The 19,822-nt window shown below is 37.6% G+C and overlaps 1 protein-coding gene across 3 annotated transcripts in view; it reads right to left on the minus strand.

Moving 5' to 3' along the window:
- LOC122539973 (protein DBF4 homolog A-like) overlaps nt 1–19,822 on the minus strand; it is a 49,809-nt gene that overhangs the window by 10,403 nt on the left and 19,584 nt on the right. For 2 of the 3 annotated variants that reach the window (XM_043675218.1, XM_043675219.1), the window contains exons 4-10: nt 16,809–16,859; nt 9,054–9,123; nt 7,626–7,687; nt 6,246–6,288; nt 4,248–4,296; nt 3,777–3,911; nt 3,135–3,264 (exon numbers count right to left, since the gene is read on the minus strand). In XM_043675218.1, coding sequence (XP_043531153.1) covers nt 3,135–3,264; nt 3,777–3,911; nt 4,248–4,296; nt 6,246–6,288; nt 7,626–7,687; nt 9,054–9,123; nt 16,809–16,859 — 540 coding nt within the window. The remainder of the gene's footprint in view (nt 1–3,134; nt 3,265–3,776; nt 3,912–4,247; nt 4,297–6,245; nt 6,289–7,625; nt 7,688–9,053; nt 9,124–16,808; nt 16,860–19,822) is intronic. The other variant, XM_043675220.1, reaches the window with a different exon arrangement.

Genomic DNA, 19,822 nt, shown 5'->3' on the forward strand with positions numbered 1-19,822 from the left:
GTGACTAAACAAATAAACAAAAAAAAGGGCATGACACATATCAGTTGAATTCTGCAAGAAAGAATCAGGCCAACTACAGTAATTTGAAAGGAGCGGGAAATATGACTGGCCAAGAGAGAATTAGGATAGAAAGCCAAATAACACAGAAGGAAACCCATAAATCTTCAATTCACACATAAATAATAAAGGTATTAACAGGTGGGGTGGGGTTTATTAGGGCAAGAGAGGGTGATATATGCTTTGAGGTGCAGAGTGAGCTGAGAATACTTAAATACTTTGTATTTGTTTACTTAGGAAGCTGATGCTGCCAAAATATTGGTAAAAGTGGCAGTGGTAAAGTATTGGATGGGATATGGACAGGGTGATCTGAAGGATGTATTGGAAAGGCTGGTCTGTCTCCTAGTCGAGGTGATTTACATCACAGGTTGCTGGTGGAATGGTTTGCCATTAATCTTATCTTCCCTATATAATGGGAAGGTGTAGCAAATGTGACACCTTAATTAAAAAGAGAATGCAGTGACATTTCAGTAATTACAGCTGGTCACTTTAACATCGGCAGCAGGCAAGATTTTATAAATAAATCAGGGGAAAAAAAAAAACAATCAACAGGAACTTGGTCTGAGAGATTGGAGTTAATTAAGGAGAAGCGGCATGGGTTTGTGAAAGGTAGATTGTGCTTCATTGATCCAATTGAACTTTTTGATGAAATGAGAAAGTTGATTAAAGGAAAGCAATGGACAATTCTTTTATGGATTTTATAGAAATATTTGATAAAGTACCACATAAAAGGCAGGTTAACAGATCTGAGCCTCATAAGATTGTCAGCGTCCAATTGAAGTTTTAAAAATTGGCTTAATAAAACAGTGAGCTGCGACAGCTGCTTTTCAGACTGGAGAATGGCAGACTATGCTGTTGCCAAGGGTCAGTGCTTAGACGAGTGTTTTAGATCACAAGATATTTGAGCTGAATTAGGCCATTCTGCTCATTGAATCTGATCTGCCATTTGATGATGGCTGATATGCTCCTCAGGGGGGAAAGTGAGGACTGCAGATGCTGGAGATCAGAGCTGAAAATGTGTTGCTGGAAAAGCGCAGATCAGGCAGCATCCAAGGAACAGGAGAATCGACTTTTCGGGCATATGCCCGAAACGTCGATTCTCCTGTTCCTTGGATGCTGCCTGACCTGCTGCGCTTTTCCAGCAACACATTTTCAGCTCTGATATGCTCCTCAACCCTACTCCCCTGCCTTCTCTCTGTAATCTTTGATCCCTTTACAATCAAGAACCTATCTATCTCTCTTTTAAAGACACTCAATAAATTGGCCTCCACAGCCTTCCATGGCAATGAGTTCCAAAGTCACCACCCTCTTTCTGAAGAAATTGCTCCTCATCTCAGTTCTAAAGAGTGGCCTCTCCGCTCTAAGGCTGTGCCCTCGAGTCCTAGTATATAATATATATCTTGATATATTTAATTGACTTGAGTCTTGGAATGTAAAGTAACTTATCTAAACATGTCAAGGACTCCAACCTTAGCAGTACAGTTGATAGGGAGGATAATATACTAATCGATTACAATAAACGAGCAAAGTGGCCAGATAAGTGGCAGATGGAATACAGAGAGGCACTCTGGTCTAAATTGCAGAGTTCTAAGAAGTGAAAACAGCAGAAGGCCTCAGGATGCATGTATTTCAAAGTTTGCAAAGTCTATTTATTGAAAGAGTAGGTAACAAAGCAAATTGAATCTTGGGCTTCATAAATAGTAGCATTGAGCACAAAAGTAGGGAGGTTATGCTAAACCCATATAAACAATGGTTATAAGTATAGTTTTGAAGGTAGCAGGGCTCCTGTTGCAGTAAAAGTTAAGGTGTGGAATAAAGATGGGATGAAACAGCAAAGAACCAAGGGAGTAGGTAATTTGTTTCATAAGTAAGCATGATGTGAGGTAAAGGAAAGACTGAGTATGTGGTGGGTGGAGACATAGCCACAGAGGTGAATAGGGAAGTTTGATGTAGTGGAACTGGTCATTGGACTAGTAATCCAGAATCTCAGGTCAACATTCTGGGAACATGGCTTTAAATCCAACCATGGCAGATGGTGAAACACGATTTTAATAAAATCTAGAATAAAAGAACTGGCTAATGGCGACCATGTAGCTATTGCCAATTATTGGAAAGATCCATCTCATTCACTAGTGGCCATTAGGAAATGAAATGTGTCCTGCTTTTCTGGTCTGGCTTCAGACCCATAGCAATGTGTCACCTGGAAAATTGGGGGTTGGCAATAAATGCTGGCCTCGACAGCAATGCCTCTATCCCATGAACAAGTTTTTAAAAGTAGTCATGGGAAGAGCCTACATCTCATGAACTGTGCAGATTTCAATAAAACTTAATGATCTGTTGCATCTAATATCGAAAATGAGGGTAAGACAAGATTGTTGGTGATGCCGTTCACTTTTTCCTAGCACCAAGGTTATTTTGAACTACTAATTGGATTTGGACATGGAAGGAGATCAAAGTACAACTTGAGACAGTCATATAATTATGACAATGAATAGCTAAGCTGGTCATTTACCATGCTGACTTGAGGTCATAGACGAGGGAGGTAGAGAGAATCTACGATTAAAATTTATGAAGACAGTTAAAGACAGTTAGACATTAAATTGTGGAAAAGGCATTTTGATCCTATAACAGACATTTTTTGATGTGTCCTCGAAGTTGCATAGGTAAACAGACAAGCAGTAACTGAGAATGTGTCATACATGGAACAAACAAGATTTGTACCAACGCAGATTTCTTTAAGATGTGTAACCACTTAATGCAACAAATGAGAGGCACAAAGGGAAGGAAAATTAATAAATAATGTAGAAAAATGAGATTTGTGCTAATCTGCTTCAAGCTCCTTGTTTGAATTGTGAGCTGGTTATTTAACAGGTCTAATATGAAAGTGAAATTCCAAGGATCTATTTAGAAGACAAATAGTTAACACCCATCAGAAGCTCAGAAAACTTCAGATTTTACAGAGAGATTATTCTGCAAAAACAAAATAGCCAATCTCCCGATGCTCAACAAAAGGAATAAATTATAAAGACTTTACGTGGTCTTATGTTAAACACCATTTAAGTAGATCATATGCTTACTTCAACAAGGTTATAGAATGTCTCATGGCAACATTCACAGAATCGCTGCTGTCGTTTTTTCTCTGTATGCATTGCTGCTGGTTTTGTGAGAGATTCCTCATCTCTCTCACTGTTAGTCATTCTCCAGCCCCTGCCCAATGGAAACCATTAAAATGGTAATTAATTCAGATTACAAACAAATATAGTGTCTTCACTCAAATCAAAAAGCACAAGATTAAACCATATTCCAAATGGAATAAAGAAAATAACTATAATGGCAAAATATTTTGGTCATGATGGCTGTCAGACAATGGCTACAAGTTCAATAAATTAGACCTTTCAGTCTTGCTTCGTAACTCAACAAATTGTACATCCTCTCCTGATGATTTCGAGAGAGAAAAATGAGGCAACAGTAACAGATTTTGTGAATGAGGAACTGTAAAGGCTTAATGGTGGTTTACTTCAGTGAAACTTAATTGCTGGATGGTCTAGATAATAATAATAAATTGGGAAGGTTACAGTACAAACTCAATGGCACTTTAGATTAAATACATGGCAGTTAAATATTTAATTTAAAAAGTGGAAATACCTAATTTCTGAGAGTTAAAATTCAAATCAAAATACTTACTACAAAGCACAGTAAATCTATATATAAATATTTACCTAAGTTTACTCTTTTCTTGCTCCTGATGTGCATTCTCAGATTTCTTCAGAGGATCAAATGCACTGAATCCTCTATGAGATTCATAGTTGAGTTCTGGATAGCTTATATATTGCTGATAGAGGGGTCTAAAATGCCTGTATACATACAATTTGTCAACAATTAGAAATAGTTCCACAGATACAACATGATATTAGCTCCTTTAATCAAGTTTTTTTTAAAAACTTTGGAAGCTTTACAAGTATGCAATGAATTATTTCACATAAGTCATAAGCACTTTACAATAATTCACTTCACTTTATCAATGTTTCATTCTTAATGCTGAATATTCTGATTAGGCTTTAATAAATACCTATTGTTCACTGGACCAATTTTGAAAGGTGTCCAAATGTTCAATATTCAAGATATAGTTATAAACAAGTTTTAAATGACACAATGCAACTCTTGTATGGACATGATGTCAGTTGACTTACCGACTGGAGTCTTCAATTTTAAGAAAAGGCTGCTTTAGTTTTCCCACTGCTCCAAACACAAATAAAATGAAATACAATTAACAGCAGTTCTAGATCAACAGGAGCTGCTGTACACAGGACCAGCATTGACTAACATGACAATGTTATAACATGAAATTACTTCTCAGGATTAACCATTGATTCTAATTGCACTGTGCTGAACACTCATTCAAATCTCAAATTGTTAATGCTGTAATTTTCTACAGGCTCTACTTCAAAATTGGATTGTGGATCAAGCTCAGTCACATTGCAATTCTTATTTCCACAACATGCTATCGTAATTTGGGTGATGCAATCTTTTGAGGACATGATGTAGTACACAATGTCTGTTACTGTGAACTGACTTTTCTTCAAACCTGTGCAGTCTGACTGTTCTTAATTGCCAGCCTTTGATTAGGAGTAGTACTCTTGCCAAAATCAGAAGGTTGTAGGAGCCCAATTATACTTGAACGTATAATTGAGGTTGACATTTCAGCGTGGTACTGAGGGAGTGTTGTACTGTCGAAACTGCAAACTTTCAGATGAGACAATAAACAGTGGCTTCATCTGGCCTTGGGTGGATATAAAAGTTCCTACTGTTCTATTTGAAGAGTAATTCCTCAGCCAACACCTAAAGCAGATGATTGATTAATTATTTTTACAAAATAGTTAGTTTTGTGAAAGTTCAAAATGCTGGCTTTGTTTATGACAGTTCAACTGACTACCAAAGTACCTTTGAACATAATAAGTAGATAATGTTTTACATTTTATGTCCTCCTTTTCTTTAGATGTGATAATTCCATTGTTTAAAAGCAAAAACACTGCACATGCCAAGAACGTGAAAAGAGAAAACCTTGGTAGTACTGAGGTCAAGCACCAGATGTTGAATGAGAATGAGACTTGATGTCTTAGGTCATGGACCTCCAATGGTCGTTTGGTGTGGAGAACTTAGAGTCATAGAGATGTATGGCACAGAACAGATGCTTCGGTCCAACTTGTCCATGCCGAACAGATATCCCAACCTTATCTAGTCCCTTTTGCCAGCACTTGAGCCATATCCTTCTTAACCCTTCCTACTCATACATCATTGATGGCCTAATAACCAAAGCAGTTCTCTTGATTGGCACTATATTCATTACCATCAACATTCACTCTTCACACCACCAACACCCATAGGCAGCAACGTGTGCCATCAACAAAATCCATTAAAGTAATTCACCAAAGCATCTTTAAAACACCTTTCAAACCCATAATCTCTCTTAGGTAGAAGAGCAAGATCTGCAGATACACAGGAATGTAGCATCTGCAGGTTCCCCTCCAAGAACTACATGACCCTGACTTCAAACTATTTTGCATTTCCCTCACTGTTACTAAGTCAAGATCCTCAAACTCCCTTCCTAAAAGCACTGATAGTACACCTATACCACATACTCTGCAGCAGCTCAAGACAGCAGTTCAACACCTTCTCAAGGGCAATCAGGGATGGACATTAAATGCTATCAGTGCAGCATATCCCATAAATGAATAATGTAAATTAAAAATATATATAATATATATGTCCTGAAATGAGATGTGGTTACTTGTTTCCAAAATTTACCGTCACCAATTAAAAGTCAAGTTTCATTATTTTCACATCTTTTAAGAAGTGTAACATTCTGTCGGAGTTTCACTTTTGTTTATACTACCATCTTTTATATGGAAATGCATAACACAATGGTCTATTTTAATCCGACATGTACAGCAGGAAGTCCCCTATATGCAACTAAGCAACTTAGAGTATCTATTATTTTGAGGGGGGCATGGAAGCAACAACAATGTTATGTTTAACAAAAATGAATTGCCTCTACATGTATAGAACATTGCCAATAGCCAATATTTACATGTCTATAGCCAAACACTGCACAAATATATTGCCAAATTATTTTTGTCACTGGGCATTAAAAATTACATGCAAAATTCTCAAGTTCCATCATAACTTACCTTTCGTATTCTTGCACATGGGTTTAGGCAAACATCCATTTCCCTGCCAAACACCCACAAATCAATTTATTTGTAGAATGGTACTTATGGAAAGTTTTACTTAAAACAGAGTTTTAATGTCAAGTACGTTTTCCTGCCACCTTAAAAGCGAGCAATGCATTGTAGGTTAATTAAGAGTACACACATCAGTGTGACTTATGATATAAAATTTACCAAGAAACAGTTTATAATTTTGCATCGCAGTTTAACCAGTAACTTGTCTTCAGGATTGATATTGTTCTTAGTAACAACTTTATATTTTTAAATAATTTTTACAAAAAGGCTAAACATATAGCAATTAAAGCTTTGATATAATACATGTTTGACTGATCAAAGACCACAGATGGCATGAAGTACTTGTTATCATATTCATTCAAGAGGTTCAGGTGACAAAAGAAACAAAAACAAAAATGAAATTATCAACTGACAAATTTTAATTTTGTTTTGAATATTTATATTGTAGACTTGGATTGTGTAGCGTGTCAAAGGAATGTCTTTTACCATTCACCTTGACTATCACTATCTCGGTACATTTATCAAACTTGTTTGTGAAGCTAGCTTGTCAGCCAGCATGTTTGACTGTGGCACCCTCTACAGGGGATCTGTGGGATCTTTGAGCAGGATAAACTGCAGGGAGATTCTCCAATCAATATTAATAATCCCTTCAGACACTCAGACCTCAATGCAGGTAGTAAAAATAGCATAAAAAACTAATTACATTTAAATCATTCTACAGGATTGTATCAGGTTCATTTACTACGCTATTAAAAACTCAGCCACGCCTGATTGTACAAGCCCCAACATTCATAGCTGCCTTTAGAGCAAGAACAGTGAGTAATTAGCCTGTTCACAGCATTACAGTGAGTTCTGTGTAGATGCCATCAGCAAAGAATAAAAGTGAGCTGTAGACTCGAATTTAAAGATTTTCATGTTTAATTGGGCATATTTAAGATGTCTGAGGTTACTTCAGTTTTACTCACTCGTAAAAGCAGGTATGATGTTCATGCAGTAAACCTGGGCTATGAAAACAATTACTAACAGTTCTAACACTGCAGTTGTTACACTGATTAACACAGTAGCAACAGTTTATAGAGTAAAATCGGAAATTGTGGATCTTTAAAACAAAGATTTACCAGGCCAGCATTTTGGCACTTTAGAGATATCTCCTTAAAATGTTGATTGCTTTATTGAAGCTAATGAACACACAAAAAAATCCATAAATGGCAGAGCGTGATACCTTTGTTCAGAGCTCTCAAAATTGCTGTTCTAACCTTTATTAGTTGAACCACAGGCTGATCAGATACTTCAGATATAAAACATATGTACACATGCAAAACACACCTCAATTTTCCTATTGGCATGTAGTAATTTAACACCTCTTTTTTCAAAATGTTCCAGTAAATCTTGGCAGTAGTTAAGGTTTAAAGGCATTTTTTGAGAGATGGTAATAAAGATTTTTAACAGTTGTCAGAGTACATATAATTCATGAAAAAAAACATTTTTCTGTAGGTTGTGAACTTTCTGTGGCATTGCTCATGAAGGAGGCATTTGATAGAGAGGGACTTTAACTGTGGGTACGAGTATTGGTTAAAAATAACAAAATGGATGGAAATGAATTAAAATGGTATAAAGAATTCTTAACTGAAAATTGGGATGCTGTTTATTGGAAACTTTATCTAATTGTATATAATGATTGATAATTAAAGGGCTTTTTTTTATTTAAAAAACTGAATTATACCAGCTATTTATGAAAACTTTACAGTTAGGTAAAAGCATCTCAGTATCTACAATCGCTCCCCACCTAGAGGGGTAACAAAATGGCACACTATCACTCAAATTAGCCTCTAGAGCACATACCTGAACATATATCTCATTTCCATTCCATCATAGTTGCTGAGTTAAAAAGAAAGCCTGGAATTCCTTGCTCAATAATATTGTAAGAAGAATTTCCATTAGATCAACTACAACAGCTCAAAAGGTAACTCATCACCCTTTTCTTAAGGGCAAGTAGGGACAGCAACTAATATTAACTTTGCTAGAAGTGCCAATATCCTAGAAATAAAAAGTAAAAAAGAAGCTTGCAAAATATGCATACTCTATAAGGGTGCATTTAAATTAAGTAAAGGAAGAAAGCTCATCCCATGAGTGACTATACTATTACAAAAATTATGTTGGAATTTCAACAAAGCCAGAAAACATTTTTTTTAGTTGACAAATTGTAGGTTTCTTTCCCCCAAGGATAGACTATTTTGCTAACATTCTAGGTTGTAGTAGCTATTGCATCGGTTTTGTAATTCAGGCTTTTTTTTCAAACTTCATGTTAAGACAAATACACACACTGCATTTGCCACACAGTGGTAGCTTTAAGCTACTACAGATTAACATGCACAGTCGTGCAATTTGTAAATAGTTCAGATACATGGGAACACCATCACCTCAAATTCCCCTCTAAGCCACTCACCATCCTGTTTTGGAAATATATCACCGTTTCTGGGTCAAAATCCTGGAATTCCCTCCCCAGTTGGCATTATGGGTCAGACCTCAGCAGGTGGATTGCAGCAGTTCAAGAAGGAAGCTCACCCTATTTTCTCAAAGACAATTAGGGGCAGGCAATAAATGCTGGCCAATCAGCAGCACCCACATCCCATAAATGATTTTTTAAAAATTCAAATTAATAATCATATTAAATATTAAAATACAAATGTATTTAATGATATCTTTAATATTGTTATGATAATACAAATATGCATACACAATTAGAAAGGATACCATCAAGATGTAGGATTTTCACTCCCCAGGAACGTGCGTTGACCAAAATACTGTTACTACCACCACATTCCTGTCAAAAAGAAAGAAAGAATTAGAGGACATTTTGCAGTGTTGCTTTTCCACTTCTGCTTTTAAAAGTTACATTAATATGAGTAAACATTTGCTATTTGATAGAATAAACTATATCTGCTACAATAATTTAGCTAGTTTATTAGCAAGACTTATTTTTAAATCATTTACATTAAATTAAAAATTGATTTACTTCAGAGTAATTCTGTGAAAAGACAAAAATGTTCTATTTTTGTACACATTATTATAATTGTAAAAATATAACTTCGACACAAAACTGTTAAGACCGGTTAGCCAAATGAAGTTTTTCTCTCGAATGCTCAAAATGTTTGACTTTTGCATTCATTTTTTTTTTTAGAAGTTTTAATGTTTAACCACTATTAGGCAGATCACAAACATTTTACTGAACCTAAGAAAAAAAACTTTTTTAAACTTATTTTTCATTCAGTTTCATAATTTAGTTCTATTTTCCTTATTTGGATTCAAAAAAATAATTTGCAGTTACTTCATATCATTTTTGTAAAAATACCTTGTTGGGATCCCTCCTTAATTCAGTAGTTTAACTTTTCCATTATATCTTTAAATGGCATTTACTGTGGACATCTTAAAATTATGAAACAACAAAAGAGAAATAAACAGTGGGAAAAACAAAGCAAAAGCTCTAGATCATCAGATAAGATATCTTGAGGAATTTATGTGCGGGTAGCAGTGAAAAAATGTAATTTTATCAAAAGATCTATAGTCAAAGAGAGATGTACCAGACAGTACACACTAGAAGGTGACAAGAACTTTGGACAAGAAGCTGCTACAATCATATCCAAGGATATATCCACCCAAGCAGTGAACAAGGAGCCTAAATACAGTAGATGTTCTAGGTCTATTAGATTCACTGAATCAACACTATTTAGGTGGATCCTCATTATGTAGAAGCTTCCATGCAGTGCTACAGCCTTATTAACACCATATAGAGTTGCTAGATAATAAATATGGAGGGAACGTGGTTGATGTTTGTCTTTTGTATCCCCAAAGCCCAAACATTTCATCTATCTGCAAAACCAACTGAGATCAGCAAACTCAACTGACCAGTGATTGAAGTTTGGGACTTTCCTTTTACAATGCTTGATACCACAACTCATCTGTCAAGCCACATCAGATTTTGTGGATTACAGGGAAGCATTCCACTATCCAGTTTTATCAATGTAATAAATGTTCACAAAACAGTTTGTTATGAAGTTTAAGGCATACTATACCTTGAAGAGAGCGCGAATGTTGTTCTGAACTGAGAGCTTACAAGCAACAGTGTATATGACTAGATGACAGCTGCAGAGTGAACTAGAAAATTGAATATATGTAATGTTTGGCTGTGAAATGGAAACCTGAGTTCTGGTTGCTGTTTTGACAACAATTCAAATTTAATCAGTTTAAATTGTTCCCCGGTTGCTAAAACCCAATCGAGTTTGAATTTATTGTTTTGCCATCATCGAACCAAATGAGACATTCCAATGTTGGGGGTATAAAAATGCAGACATTTTGAAAATTGAAGAGAGCAACTGCCATTCAGAAAGTAACAGAGACAGCTAACATGCTCTCTGAGAAATTAGAAAATGCTCTCTATCAAAAGGTACCTTTTCATATGAGACGTACTCGCAGGGAGATCCTCAGCCACAAGAAGAAAGACACAGAAGACAACAGCAGCTGCGTGGTTTTGAAATTGTGTTGATGTAATTTTAATAAACGTTTTCTTGGAACAGCATATTGTTATAGAGTTGGAGGCAGACACTAAGCAGCTAAGTGAAAGGGGGGGTTCTTAGAGTTGTGAATAGTTGTATAATGTTCCCTTTTAGAGTTTTAAAAAAAAATTGCTATTATTTTCTTTAAATAGCGGAATTTGGGAGTTCTTTGTGACTCATATTTTAACAGATTAAGAGGCAAGGTGAGCTTTTCTGGGTGTTTGGGTTTAATTCACAGAGGGGTTCACCTCAATGCTGTAATAGTTTAGGGGCTCAGGTCTGAGATTTGGACAGGTTGAGACAGATCCAGTCTGAGACTTGACAGATTTTAAGAGATTTGGGGTACAAAAGGTCTCAGCAGATTCAAACACTTGCCGATTAGTGTCCTAGATCTTTAAATAAAACATAGGTGAGATAATTTGTTTGATTTCAGTTACTTGTGGTTGGTGAAATTAAAAACAAAAGTGAGGGATATGGCTCTTAACATTGCTAAAGAGGTTCTGGGTTTTGAAGATGCTTCCCAAATTTGCCTGGAAAGTTTAGAAGGTCAGAGAAAGGATATCCTGTTAGAATTAGCAAATAGTTAAACCCAATTCCAAACGAAGGACAAAAGGAAAGCTGAACTTGTAATGGAGTTGGTCAAGCACTTAGATGTACCAGAGAAACAGACAAGTACAAGAGTTAGAAAATCTTCAACTGCAATTGAAGCACATGGAGTTAACGATAAAGAAAAGGAGAGAAGGTTCTTGGCTGAGCAAAAAAGAGAGAGAAAATGAAGAGAGAGAGAATTTGAACTTCAGAAATTGTGAATTAGTCAGGAAAGTCAAGATAACAGCATGGAGATGAAGAGAGAAGGTAGTGATTTTAAAAAAAGTTAAAACATTGCCACATTTTGAAGTCATCTTTATTTCATTTGAAAAATTGGCTAGACAGATGGAAGGACCAGAGAACTTGTAGGTAATGCTTGTTCTGACTAAGCTGGTAGGTGAAGCTAGTGAGGTATTTGCAGTGCTATCAGAGGAGAGGTCAAGAGATTATGTAGATGTCAAAAAGGCTATTTTGAGTGCTTATGAATTGGTACCAGAAGCATATAAACAGTGGTTCAGAAACATAAAGAAGAAACCAGGTCAGACTTATGTTGAGTTTGAAAGAATTGAATATAGTCATTTTGATCAATGGGTACGGACCTTAAAAATAGATAAGGCCTATGAAGCTCTAAGAGAAATTATTCTGCTGGAGGAGTTTCTAGAGATGATACAAATTCATGTCGATGAATAAAGTTCAAAACGCAAGAAAAACAGCAGAGATGGCAAATGAATATGCACTGGTGCATAAGGCAAAATGTAGCTTCCGGCAAGAATTTCATCCTTGAATGATAGAAATTGGAAGAAGGGGAGATTTTACACTACAAAACAAAGTGTAGAGCACACTGGTAATTGTTTACCAAAGGTTAAAAAAGAAACCCAAGAGGGTGGAATGGAGGTGAAAGGCCTCAGGTATTTGCACTGCCAGAAGGTGGGACACAAGATCACAGTACTGGTCGTTGAAGAAAGGCACTGTGGGAAAAGATGTGGTAGAAGAGGCTAAGCCAGTGGAATTAGTGAAAGTAGTAAAGGAAACCCCAAGAAAAATCAAGGAGCTGCAGTAATGTGCACAGCTGGGGCAGGGGCTGGGTACTGAGTTAGTGCTTGATTTCTATGAAAACTTCATCTGTGGATAAAGTTTACTCAAGAAAACAGGGAGAAAGGAAAGTTAAAATTTTGAGAGATACAGGAGCTAATCAGTCTCAAATCGTAAAAGAGGAATGCATATGCACTCTTTCTGACATGTTATCCAAGAGAATGGTAATTTGTGGAATAGACACAAATTTAGCATTCCCCTGTGTAAGATCAGATTGGAGAGCCAATCAAGACTGGGGCAGTAACAGTGGAAGTGATTGACAAGAGTGTCAGTTCCAGGAATACAGTTTGTTGTTGGGAATGATTTAACAGGATCCAAGGTGGGAGTGACACCCCTTGTTGTGGAGAAGCTAAAGGAAGACCAGGGAACTGAGGAATAAAAAGAAAAATACCCTGGAGTTTTTCCAAACTCTATAGTAACAAGATCCCACTGTCATATGTCACAGCAACAAGCAAAACCTAAACAGAAGGACAAAGTAGTTGAGGTTCAGTTAGCTGACACACTGTTTGATGTAATGCTGCAGGAAAAACCTGAACAGGTAGAGGATCAGGCAGAAGGTCAGGCAAAAAAGTGCTTAGCCCTGAAAGGCTAATGAACTTACAACGGAAAAAGACAAGACAATGAAAGATATATATATATATATTTTATTGATGCATGCTCAGAAATGGAATCAGAATGTGTTCCTGAGGGTTATCATCTTAAAGGTAGAATCCTAAGACAAAAACAGAGACCACAGCAGGTTAGAAGAGAAGTGCAGAGTAGAAATGGGTGGAAGTGCACCAGATTGTGTTGCCGGTAGCATAGAGCCAGGAAGTGTTATGGGTTATAAATTACCTGTAGGAGGTAATCTAAGTGTGAGGAAGACTCAGGGTAAGGTACAAAAGCACTTCTATTGGCCTGGACTGCACAAGGATGTGGTTAAATTTTGCTGTACATGTCATATGTGCCAAATGGTAGGTAAGCCACAGGCTGTCATAAAACCAGCACTTTTGTTGCCAATTCCCACATTCGAAGAACTTTTCATGCAGGTTATCATTGATTGCGTAGGTCTAAAAGTGAGAACCAATACTTACTAACCATAATGGATGTATTTACCAGATTTCCAGAGGCAATTCCACTACGAAGTATTAAGGCAAGAAGGGTGGAGGAGGAGTTGGTAGCTTTCTTTACATGGTATGGGCTACCCAGAGAAATTCAGTCAGACTAAAGGCTTTACTGCTAGGCTGTTTAAGGAAGACATGGATAGCTTAGGCATGCAGCACTTTAAATCCAGTGTGTACCATCCTGAATCCCAGGGAGCCCTGGAAAGATGGCATCAGATTCTGAAGACAATATTAAGAGTGTACTGTCAGGATTATACAAATGATTGGGATAAAGGTATCCCATTCGCATTGTTTGCCATTAGAGATGCCCCAAACGAATCTACTCAGTTTACTCCCTTAGTTTACATACGAACATAAAGTGAGAGGGTCTTTGAAATTAATTAAAGAAAAATTGATCGGACTGAAGTTGGAGATCTCACATTTGGATTATGTATCAGAGTTGAGGATGTGATTAAATCGGGTAGGTGAGTTAGCTAAACAGCACCTGAAGATGGCACAGCATAGAATGAAGCAGGTGGCAGATAAAAACTCTAAAATTCAGACGTTTTCCCATGGGGATGATGTATTGGCATTGTTACCAGTAATAGGAGATCCCTTCAAAGCCAGATTTAGTGGTCCCTATCAAATCGAGGAAAAGTTGACTTAGGTAAACTATCTGGTTAAGATGCAGATAGAAAAAAACTGTATGTCATGTGAAAATGTTGAAACCTTACTATAATACAGGCAGGGAACTGGAAAATCAGGTGTTAGTTACTGCACTGCAGAGTGAGGAATCAAATCCAGATGCCATGGCTTTTGATGTGCCTCCAAATACATTAAATAATGAGGAAGTCTTTGAGGAGTGGGATAGGTTAGTGAGCTCTGTCTCAGTACCACAGAACGAAGTTGAAAGGTTTGTTGCAGCAGAATGAGGACATATGCAGGAATAAGATGGGGAGGACTAATACTATCGTGCAGGAGGTGGAAGTAGGGAATTCTGTTTTGATAAAACACCACCCCTATAGACTTACTCCTCTCAAAACCACACAGGCCCAGAAGGAAATGGATGTGATGCTCAATGAAGATATTATCGAACCGAGTCAGTGAGTGGGGTTCGCGATAGTGTTAGTTCCCAAATCTGTCGGGACTCAATGATTTTGTGTTGACTATTAGAAGGTCAACAGCGTAACAAAAACGCACTGCTATCCAATACCAAGATTGGAGGACTGTATATAAAAAGTTGAACAAGCCACTTCTATCACCAAGTTGGACTTACTTTCTCTGCCAATAACCACACAGTATCAGAGAAAGCAAAAGCGTTTGTAACCCCAAATGGGCTGCATTAATTCAAACTGATGTCCTTAGGAATGAAGAATGCATCAGCCACATTCCAAAGACTCTCAGAGCTGTGGCCGGATTAACACATTGTACCATTTATCTGGATGATGTAGTGATTTTTAGCAAGTCATGGAAAGATCTCTTGGTACAGTTGGCAGAGAAATTTGAATGATTACAAGAAACAAAACTGGTAATAAATTAAAAGAAAACAGAATTTGTGAAGGCAGAGATTATGTTCTTGGGACATAACATTGGTCATGGAAGGTTGACCCCAAGGAACGCGAAGACAAAGACCATAGAGGAATTTCCATGACCATCTTCAAAGAAAAAGGTGCTTTGATTTTGGGATGAAATGGATTCCACCTGAAGCTTGTTCCAAACTCAGCAACATGGTGGCACCACTATCAGATTTACTAAAGAAGAACACAAAATCTTGATGGACAGAAGGTATTTAAGAATTTAAAAGCAGTATTAACGATTGCACCAGTTTTAGCGACACCAAATGTTTTGAAACCCTTCAAAGTTGCAATCACTGCTAGCGATATAGGAGTTGGAACTATACTGCTACAGGAGGATGATTATGGAATTGCATGGCCAATTGGCTACTTTTCAAAGAAATCCAACACCCATCAGAGAAAATACGCTACTATCGAAAAAGAATTATTGAGTTTGGTCTGAGCTTTACAACATTTTAACGTTTATGTGATGGATAATGTGTCAGAGACTGTTGTATACAGGGACCACAATCCTCTTACATTCTTGCAAAGATTTAAAGAAAAAAACATAAGACTATTTCGTTGGAGAGTTATATTACAGACTTTTAATTTACAAATTGTACATGTTGTGGGTCATAAAAATGTGATAGCATTATCTTGGATTTAAAGGAAAAAGTATAGATAAGGTTGGACAAATTCCAATGTCATAAGCGTGTGCAGAAATTAATATGAAAAGTATAACAAATTAATAACCTATGCATTTCATTGTAATGGGGTTAAAAATTAGAAAAAAAATGAAGACATCTTTTCATTATGATGGTTCATTTTTTCTTAAGGGGGGAGGTGTTAACGAAGTTGAAGGCACGTACTATATCTTGAAGAGATAGTGAATGCTGTTCTGAACTGAAGAGCTTACAAGCACCTGTGTATATGACTAGATGGCAGTCCGCGAGTACACTGGAAAATTGAAAATGCAACATTTGACTGTGAAATTGATATCTGAGTTTTGGTTGCTGTTTTGACAACAATTCAAATTTAACCAGTTTAAATTATGCCCTGGATACTAAAATCCAATCGAGTTTGAATTTATTGTTTTGCCATCATCGAATCAATGAGACAATCCGATATTGGGGGTACAAAGATGCAGACATTTTGAAAATTGGAGAGAGAGCAATTGCCATTGAGAAAGAAACACAGGGACATTTTGCTCTCTGAGAAATTAGGAAACACTCTCTATCGAAAGAACCTTCTCATGTGAAACATAATCGCAGTAAAAGAAAGAAGACAATGCAGGGAGATCCTCAGCCAGAAGACACAGAAGACAACAGTGGCTGTGTGCTTTTGAAATTAATTTGATATAATTTTAATAAGTGTCTCATTGGAACAGTATATTGTTATAGAGTTGGAGGCAGATAATAAGCAGTCAAGAGAAGGGAGGGTGCTTAGAGTTATGAATAGTTGTTGTGTAATGTTCCCTTTTAGAGTTAAAAAAATAAATTGACATTATTTTCTTTAAGTAGTGGAATTTGGGAGTTCCTTGTGACTCATATTTTAACAGATTACAAGGCAAGGTGTGCTTTTCTGGGTGTTTGAGTTTAAATAACAGAGGGGTTCACCTCTGTGTTGTAAAATGTTTCTTACATTATTCTTGATCACCGTTTCAAGTAATCGTTTTCCCCTGCTGATCTGCATCTGAAAAACAGATTAGTTACAAACATCAGAGCAATGTTTCAGGACAGTAAATGTCCTTGATAGAAATCTGGTTGAAAAGTGAAAACACATTCCTTCTCAAGGAAACCTCACTCCCCACTTCGACCACTCACCAGTTGCCATAACTGGTAACAATTAAGTTCTCACCACTAAAACACACCTTATTTCCTTTCTATTCATTTCAGCATCCCTCCTAGTTGTCTTCTCCTTTTGTCTCAAATTTGAAATCCATGTTCCTTACTATTCACCCAAAGTTCTACAAAATTTTCAATGAGATTTCTTCATTGCTTTTCTCCCGCACTAGTGACACTAAATGATGCTGCACACTTTTGTGATTTAAATCTCAATTCATCCTGTTTTCTCTCTGTTGACTTAACTGCTTTTCTATCCTCCATAACCTGAATACTATACAACCCATATTCACTCTCTTCATCATGCCAACTCTCATGGGCTCAGTATTCCCATAGTCACAATCACAGATAAGGAAATTTCTGAACACATCTATGCATCAACCTCCAGCTACACTTTCCTCTGTCACTCACCCCATCTGAATTCTATTTTCTTTTGTGTCAGTCCCTCAAGCCCAGGGAACACAGAGTGAATGGTTATGGTAAAGAACTGCCAGATTAGGTTGGTTAATTTAAAAGAAAAGCCCCATTAGGTTCTGGCCTTATCTGCCAAAATCATTCCCTGTTCCACAACCAAAAACAACCACCGTTTTTTTCTTTTTTTGGTTCATTTACGGATCTAGACACCACTGCCTGGACAATGTTCATTGTTCATCTCTAATTGTCCTACAGAAGGTAGTGGCAAGCTGCCTTCTTTAACTGCTGTAGTACTTGGATTCTAGGGCCACCCAGAGTGCTGTCAGGAAGGAATTCCAGGATTGTGATCCAGCAATGCTGAAGGAACATAGATATAGTTCCAAGGCATAATGGTAACAGACTTGAAAGGGAATTTGGAGGTGGTGATGTTCCCTTTCATCCATTCCCTTTGTCCTTCTCAGGGGTGGAGGTCATGGGTTTGGAAACTGCTGTTGAAGTTATCTTGGTAAGTGCTGGGTTGCATCTTGAAGATGGCTTGAAATCAAGTTTTGAGTTGCTAGATATGTTCAAAATCTCTAATTCCGGGTACGCACCCGTCCCTCTTGCAGCAGCCTCCTCCTTCCTATCAGTCACACCTTGCAGCCTCCTCCTCCCCACCCATGGATGGCATTCTAATACCTAACTCCAAGTGGAATCCTTGAAATGGCAGCACAGGCCATTTTCAAATTTTAAAACCAATGCCTAAAGAAAGTTTGCTTGTGCCAATTAGGGGTTAAGTGGGCGGCAGAGTAGAGAGGAGAAAGAGAGATCAAGAAGAATTTGAGCACATCAATAGGATCAAGTTCAACTGGAAATGAATTATGCAGTCAAATAGCCTGCAAATAGCTGACTGGGAAGTATATTACCCATGGAATTTAACATTTGCTTCGTTATCCTTTGAGAGAAGAGGGTTCAGGGAGGAAAGTGGAAGATTACAATTTAAATGCTTTTATAATCAACTTCACAGTTTTAGCATTATTTCAAGGAGAACTCTGGAAATTTTAATTGTATTCACTTTTAACAGCTGAAAACACCTGCTTACTTTGATCAAATGTAGGAAAATAAAAAAAACTTTCCTTTAATATATTTGACAAACTACCTCAATAAAGGTATGACTTGAGTATTTTCTGATTTGAGTGTAACTGGTTCTCTACATCTTGAGGCATACAATAACTGTAGCTAATCAGCTATCTGACAAATTGTTCCTGTACAAACTTGAAGTAGCAGAAGGATGTGCTTGGACAACACTCCATTTGAGGAAAGACACATACAAAAATTTACAGTGCAGATGGTGTTTGTACCAGGATCTCATCATGGTGCAAGTGGCTGACAAGGTGGTCGGAAATGTTTCTGTGACAAGAAGTCAGGGACGCATTATAGCATAATGTGGTAAAGTCATTGCAGCAAGAGGGGCCAGAAGATTCTAGTGTTTTTGTGAGTTGTAGTGAAATGCAGATGCTTCCAGGCTACTTCAAGTGTGTGAAATTATCGTACTTCCTTTTACTTATCTTCTATTACTTTCAAGATTTTGAACCAATATATTTTTATTAAATTGCCAAGACTTCAGCTTTTCATGCAGTTGGTAGAGAATGAAGTCGATAGTAACAACTGCGCACAACTTTGTTGGATTATATACATCATAGGCTGGGAAGATTTAGGTGTCTAGATTAGAGTGGTGCTGGAAAAGCAGATCAGACAGCATCCAAGGAGTAGGAAAATCGACGTTTTGGGCAAATGCTCTTCATCAGGAATGAGGCAAGGAGCTCTGGGATGGAGAGATAAATGGGAGGGAGGTTGGGGCTGGGGAGAAGGTAGCTAAGGGTCATATAGGTGTATGGAGGTGGGATGAAGGTGATAGGTCAGAGAGGTGGGTGGAGCAGATAGGTGGGAAGGAAGATTGGCAGGTAGGACAGATCATGAGGATGGTGCTGAGCTGGCAAATTGGAACTGGGGTAAGGTGAGGGGAGGGTAAATGAGGAAACTGGTGAAGTCCATATTAATGCCCTGGGGTTCAAGTGTTCAGGAGGTGGAAGATGAGGCGTTCTTCCTTCAGGCGTCAGATGGTGAGGGAGTGGCAGTGGAGGCGGCCCAGGACCTGCATGCCCTCGACAGAGTGGGAGGGGGTGTTGAAATGTTCGGCCACTGGGTGGTTGGGTTGATTTGTGCATGTGTCCCGGAGATGTTACCTAAAGCGCTCTGCAAGAAGGCGTCCAGTCTCCCCAATGTAAAGGAGACCGCAGCCAGAGCGATGGATACAATAAATGACATTGGTGGATGTGTAGGTGAAACTTTGATGGATATGGAAGACTCTTTGGGGCCTTGGATGGAGGTGAGGGGGGGGGGGGGGGAAGGTGTGGAGGT

Source organism: Chiloscyllium plagiosum, chromosome 33 (assembly GCF_004010195.1).
Source record: "Chiloscyllium plagiosum isolate BGI_BamShark_2017 chromosome 33, ASM401019v2, whole genome shotgun sequence".
Classification (NCBI taxonomy): Eukaryota; Metazoa; Chordata; class Chondrichthyes; order Orectolobiformes; family Hemiscylliidae; genus Chiloscyllium; species Chiloscyllium plagiosum.